This window comes from Carassius carassius, chromosome 49 (assembly GCF_963082965.1).
Source record: "Carassius carassius chromosome 49, fCarCar2.1, whole genome shotgun sequence".
NCBI lineage: Eukaryota > Metazoa > Chordata > Actinopteri > Cypriniformes > Cyprinidae > Carassius > Carassius carassius.
The window spans coordinates 22,364,003-22,370,705 of record NC_081803.1 but is presented as its reverse complement, the minus strand read 5'-3'; the positions used below and the strand labels follow the sequence as shown (position 1 = coordinate 22,370,705).

General features: G+C 35.2%; 1 protein-coding gene across 2 annotated transcripts in view; it reads right to left on the bottom strand.

Annotated features, from left to right (window-relative positions):
- Nucleotides 1-981: 981 nt before the first annotated feature.
- Nucleotides 982-6,703, bottom strand: part of LOC132132561 (band 4.1-like protein 4) — a 45,959-nt gene continuing 40,237 nt past the window's right edge. Inside the window, exons 15-23 of one of the 2 annotated variants that reach the window (XM_059544983.1) lie at nucleotides 5,674-5,787; nucleotides 4,537-4,587; nucleotides 3,515-3,592; nucleotides 3,221-3,340; nucleotides 3,101-3,148; nucleotides 2,951-3,019; nucleotides 2,700-2,810; nucleotides 2,533-2,611; nucleotides 982-1,913 (exon numbers count right to left, since the gene is read on the bottom strand). In XM_059544983.1, the coding sequence (XP_059400966.1) occupies nucleotides 1,806-1,913; nucleotides 2,533-2,611; nucleotides 2,700-2,810; nucleotides 2,951-3,019; nucleotides 3,101-3,148; nucleotides 3,221-3,340; nucleotides 3,515-3,592; nucleotides 4,537-4,587; nucleotides 5,674-5,787 (778 nt within the window). In that variant the 3' untranslated portion in view covers nucleotides 982-1,805. The remainder of the gene's footprint in view (nucleotides 1,914-2,532; nucleotides 2,612-2,699; nucleotides 2,811-2,950; nucleotides 3,020-3,100; nucleotides 3,149-3,220; nucleotides 3,341-3,514; nucleotides 3,593-4,536; nucleotides 4,588-5,673; nucleotides 5,788-6,703) is intronic. The other variant, XM_059544984.1, reaches the window with a different exon arrangement.

The window sequence follows — 6,703 nt, the reverse complement described above, 5'->3', positions numbered from 1 at the left end:
CATCTTAGAACTCTGTCTTTGATCTTCCGCTTTACAGTAGCTCTATAGCATCACCGTTGAAGACTTTTGAAGCTGTTTTACTTATTGTGGAGTTAATGAAAGTTATCGTGAGCATTGCAGTGTCCGAAGCGAATGTCAGTAAGCCAGGAAAGTTTTAAAACGCGTGGTTCACTCATAAATTAAACCTTCATGCTGTGGAAATACAAACGAGGACAGAAGACAACGAGCGCACAGTATATGGAATGATATTGCGGACTTTATTCAAAAGGAATTGCAAATTGCATTTTCAATTTGTGGACGCATAAAATGTGACAATCCAAACGCAAATGCAAATCGCGCATTACCGTTTTCATTTTCGATTAGGTGAACGCACAGTGTCTGCCAAATTTAAAATGGAAATGCAAAGTCCGTTTGCAATTGTGTTTCCCATATCTTAGGAGCTATGAGCCTGTCATATTTAAATAGCAATATTAATTACCACATTTGCCTTTCACTCTCTCTGCACTGTGCATGTAAACTGCCAAAACTCAAATGGAATCACAATACCTTTTGCATTTGAATTTCCAATGTCTACACGGAAACCTGTTAATCAAGTGACAGGTACATTGGCCCGACCCCTGTAACTTGATTGACAGGTTTCCGTGTAGACGTTGGAAATTCAAATGCTTTTGGCAGTTTACATGCACAGTGCAGAGAGAGTGAAAGGCAAATGTGGTAATTAATATTGCTATTTAAATATGACCGGCTCATAGCTCGTAAGATATGGGAAACATAATTGCAAACGGTCTTTGCATTTCCATTTTAAATTTGGCAGACACTGTCTGTGCGTTCACTTAATCGAAAATGAAAACGGTAATGCGCGATTTGCATTTGCGTTTGGATTATGTCACATTTTATGCGTCCACAAATTGAAAACGCAATTGCAAATACAATTTGCAATGCCTTTTGAATAAAGTCCGCAATATCATTCCATACACCGTATTTAAACCATGTAATCAAAATAGTAAGGACAAACAGATATCTTATTTTATCAATCAAATTCATGAATTTCGGTTCTTTTACAAAAAGACTTAATAGTGAGATCTGCTCCAGTCTGATGCATGCATTTTATATTTTACACTTTTATTGACTACAAATAACTAATAACCAAGCTGTTTGCCTCCCTCTGCTGTCTGCAGTGTGTCGTTTCACATCCTAAGACATACACAAAGCGAAATCATTTAAACCAGACCACTTTGCTTTTGACACAAGACATGTACATTAACCCCAGTGTGGATGTACAGTAATGTATTTATTAACAAGTTGTTAAAACTAAAAAAAAACTGAGCTTCCAGTTTATCTACAGCGATTTTTAAACAGAAGTACTAGTCTGTGCAAAAACAAAAATAGAAATACAGCAGAGATGATTCTAAAATCTGAAGACACAATGGACAACAGCTATAATACAAATAATACGAAGCACTGTTTACATCATTCCCACATGCTGCTCGAGCTCACAGAAGTTTAATACTGTATGAAAAATGTGAAATGAGATGTTTGCAATGTCAGATTTAACACCACCGACAGACAGTTCACCGTCCTTCATTTGATTGCGAGTAGAAAATGAATCTAATTTCTATGTTTTCAGTGTGATTTTGTAATACACGAAACCTCTATAAAGGGACACATGCTTCCAGTGAAGAAATACATCGTCATCTGAAGAAAGGTGTTTTTTTATTGAGGGTGTCCGTGTATCTGGATCACTTCAGTGTTTCCATCTCCACCAGACCTTGACTTTTCATTTCACTCGTTCGTCCTCGACTCGGTCACGTCTCTGTTTTCACTCGAGATGTGTGTGCGGTCTTCACCACTTTGGCGGTGCTTTTTGCATCCTGTTCAGAGCTCTCTGATAAGGTGTCTTTGGAGCATTTCTTCTTCCGAAAGGAATAAAAATAGACACACACTTTACAGTGAGCAAACACCAGGTAACTAAGCCATCAAAATATCCACGTTTATCCCAAAATATCATAACTGGAGGGAAAACGACAGACCGAGTCTGCTTAAACCAACTGAAATCAGATGAATCTCTGACTCTAAAGGTAAATGTTTCAATGAGCAATGAAACTGTTCACTAGTTACTGGAACAGTTCACCCAAAAATTAACATTTGCATTTGTAGAAATGTAGCATTGCATCAGTGTCTCATCAACAGTGAATGGGTGCCGTCAGAATAAGATTCTGATAAAAACATCACAATAATCCACAGCACTCCAGTCCATCAGTTAACATCTGGAGAAGACAAAATCTGCGTGTTTGTAAGAAACAAATCCATCAATGTTAACTTCTAATACAGCATTTTAACATTTAACACGTGACTCTCATTCTGACGGCACCCATTCACTGCAGAGCATCCATTGATGAGACACTGATGCAATGCTACATTTCTCCAAAAGAAACAAACTTTCAGGATAACCTGAGCGTGAGTGAATGTTCAACCAATGTAAATTTTTGGTTGAACTACTCCTTTAAGTAATGAAGGAGGTGTGTGTCTGACCTGTGCAGGGGTCAAGCTGGAACCGGACACATCTGCAGTGCGTGTAACCGGGAGAGGAGGCACCAGATCGGTCCGAGAGCTACAGACATGAGTGGAAAGACAACAGTAATGACTCTGATCTGATCTGTGATGTGAAACATCCTCTTGACCGCTCAGGATGGACTTACTTGACCTCGGAGAGCACAGACCGCTCGCCGTCCGAACAGTGGGAGCGCCGATACTGCCGGAAGCTCCTGGGAGAATGTGAATGACGGATCTTGATCGGGTCACCTTGTGTTCTGAAACCAGATGCATGCAGTAGTTGACATGCAAGTCCTTAAAAGCTTCTTTTCTGTGTTACTGAAAACATCCCAAACCATCAGACTCACATACTCAGCTCATCAGGAACAGAGACACACAATAGGTTTATTTGACTCACTCCACTTTCTTGTAGGGAATCTCCTTTAGTTGCTCCTCAGAGAGGCCTGAAGAATCGACCAGCTCCTTTCTGCACACAAACACAACTAATCATCACCGTCTGTCTTCTGTGTTTCAGAGATTGAGTCTCTGAGAGTTTCCTGAAACTCACTGGATGTGCTTCCAGAGCTGCTCTTTAGCTTGAACGTCAGGACTTCGTCTATGATAGAGAAGATGGAAAAAAGTTGAAAGAGGGTCAGGCTTTACAGGGTTAATAGTGTCATGTGCTTACGAGCGTGAGCGGTGTCTCGAGCGCCGATGGTTGGGATCACCGGGGGTTTTTTCCTTCTGTCTGCGCAGCTCAACTTCCCAGTGCGGACCAGAATCAACCATCTCATTCTCCTGACGGGATCTGCAGGTTGTAATGTATATGCGTTTGTATCACAATACCAGTTCTTCCTTTTCCCAAAGATTTTCCCAATGCCCCACAATAATAGTTTTAAGACCATTAACGCCTTCATTTATAATGTCCATATGTTTCAGGAGCCCTGTGCTCTTTTATTGTCCTGACAGATCGCTAACCCACCGGTTTCTTTTTTTACGATGTTCCCTGTTGGAATTCTCGGATTCGCTGCCGCTGCTGGTGTTTCCACGGGAACGTGATCTACAGGGACCAATCAGAGGGGTTAAAGGTCACAGGGCAGAATGAAAGAGGGACACACGTTTCTGAACAGTTCTAGAAAGTTTATCAACATCAGTTATGGATGTGATTATATATATATATATATTATATATATATTTTTTTACAGTATACAAGAAATTGCGTGTCTGTTCCAAATGAGATGTTATCAAAAATAGAGCAAGAACACCTTCCCTAAAAAAATTCAAAATACTTTTTTGATTCTCTCTCAAAAAAATAAAAAAAATCCCCATCTACATGCATGTTCATTTATTTCATAGTTTAACAAAAAATAGTTCATCAAAAAATAAACATTTACTGAAGATTTACTCATCTTCAGGTCATCTAAGATCAGGATGAGTTTGTTTCTTCATCAGGTTTGTAGAAATGCAGCATTGCATCAGTGTCTCAGCAACGGATGCTCTACAGTGAATGGGTGCCGTCAGAATGAAAGTGCAAAGAGCAAACATCTTAATGCTGGATGTGTTTCATCTTTTGTCTTCTCCAGATGTTCACTGATGGACTGGAGTGCTGTGGATTATTGTGATGTTTTTATCAGACTCTCATTCTGACGGCACCCATTCACTGCAGAGCATCCGTTGCTGAGACTGATGCAATGCTGCATTTCTACAAACCTGATAAAGAAACAAACTCATCCCGATCTGGGATGACCTGAGGGTGAGTAAATCTTAAGATTTTTGGGTGAACTAGTACTTAAACACACTCCCTTCTGCAGATTTTGGCTCAAACTAATGCAAAAAATTTGTCTGTTTCTGTTTAAAACCAGCCATGGACAGTCTTTTCTTGAAAAGCATACATTAAAAAACCAAAGAGCTGCGCGACACCGAACACTGATCGTTTCCTTTCTGTTCAATTCAATGAATTATGAAGCTGTTGAAGTCTAAAGGAGTGAAGGAATAAAAGCGCACCTCCTCCTGTACTGTTTGTTGGCCTGAGGGTCCTCAGTGGACGGACCTCTCCTGTCGAGACAAAACACAATGAACGACGTTTAACGAGAAACACGGACTGTTTCATCATCACAGATTTCTGCACTGCTTTGAGGATTTACCAGGATTTATTTATTCTCAGATATTCTTTCATGCATCTTATTGATGCAAAGACTCATAACTTTCAGCTCCTTTACTGTCAGACAATGAGGCTAGAAAAGTCTATAAATATCAAACTGTGTTTATATGAAGCCAAAGACCTTTTATAAATATATATTCAATGTACCGGTTTCAGTTTTAAAAAGGACTAAAATAAATCAAGAAAAGTTTTTTTTATTAGCTTTTATTTTTATAACTTGAGTTTTCATTTAAAATTTTTAGAATTGTTTTTTGCATGTTTTTTTTGTTTATTTTAAAAATTTATTTATTTTTGTTTCAGTTTAATTTGCTTTATTAACTCCACTCAATTTTAGTGCCGCAACTAAATAAAAAAATTAATAAAAAAACTGAAATGTTGCCATAAATTTAATCTAGAATTCATATTTTATTTTATTTAAGATTTAATTTCAATTAACATCAAATAGGTGATAGTTTTTTTTGTTGTTGTTGATATTTTTTTTCCAGTTAGCAATTTTAGAGAACTAAAGGAAAATTAAAATATCGTCTTTTATTTTTATATTTTATTTATATTTTATTTTATTTAAGTTTTAGTTAATTTAACAAAAACTAGTTTGTTTAATTTGTATTCATTTTATTTACAGTTAGAAATTTTAATGCTTCGAATTAAACTAAAAAATTAGAAATATAATTTTGGCAAGAAGTTTTTTTTGTCTTATATTTATATTTAATTTTAATAAGACTTTAATAAAATTTAATTTACATAATTTCATTCAAATTTAATTTTTTAAATAGTTTTCATTAATGATAATAACCCTAGATGCAACTCTTTGTGTTTGGATTCCTAATACAAAATTCCGGTTGATTCCCACTAGAGGGAGCGAATGCATCTGGATTGAGATTCAGAGCAGATGTTCAATGACTCTGCTGCGCTTCTTCACATGCATTAACACTCGAGCTCATGAAAGAGTCTGAATGCAGAAGAGAGATGCATGTGCACACCTGCGGCGGGCCGAGAGAGACGTCTCGTTCTCGATGTCTCCGGAGGGTGAACGTCTGTGAGCTTTGGGGAATTTGGGAGATTTGTTCCTCTCGCTAGCCGAGTTATACAGACCGCTGAGGAAAAACAAAGATGGGACGGCTTAGAGAGGACAAGAATGCACAAATAAAACACACACAATAACTACACTGACACAGTAGTCCATGAATATAAATCAGAGCTGTTAACTAAAAGTGAAAATTAACTGAACATAAAATAGAAATACTAGATGAATAACTTGTTAAAAATGTTAACTTGGCAACTACATGAAATAAAATAAATTTAATAAAATAAGCTTAAGCTGGAGCACTAAAAATTAAAGCTTTGTAGAAACAGAAATATAAAAAAGCTACTTCAGAATATAAATAAATTAAAACTAAATGGAGAAAGTTTAAAAATGTAATCCATATATATATTTATATAAAATAACAGAATTACTTTAACTTAAATTAAAATGAACACTGAAAAAATAAAAAATAAAATATAAATGAAAACAACTAAGTGAAATTAAACAAGTTTAAGTTGAAATGCTCAAATTTAAGCCATACATATAAAAATCCACAGCTAGTAAAAATGACAAAATTATTATAACAAAGTAACATTACGAATGAAAATATGAAAATAAAAGCTAATTAAAAATATTAATAAATACAGATGAATTAAGCTGAAGTAACAAAATAAAAGGTATATATATATATATATATATATATATATATATATATATATATATATATATATATATATATATATATATGACTAATGACTAAATCACATTTAAAAAATAAAACAGAAAATATGAAAATAAAAGCTAATTCAAAATATTAATAAATACAGCTAAATTAAGATGAAGTACTGAAATTAAAGGTATATAAAAATAAAATAAAAAAAGAAACAGAAAATATAAAATAAAAACAACTAAAAATATTATTAAATACAGATTAAAGTTCTGAAGCTGAAGCTATGAAGAGATATTTATATATATATATATATATA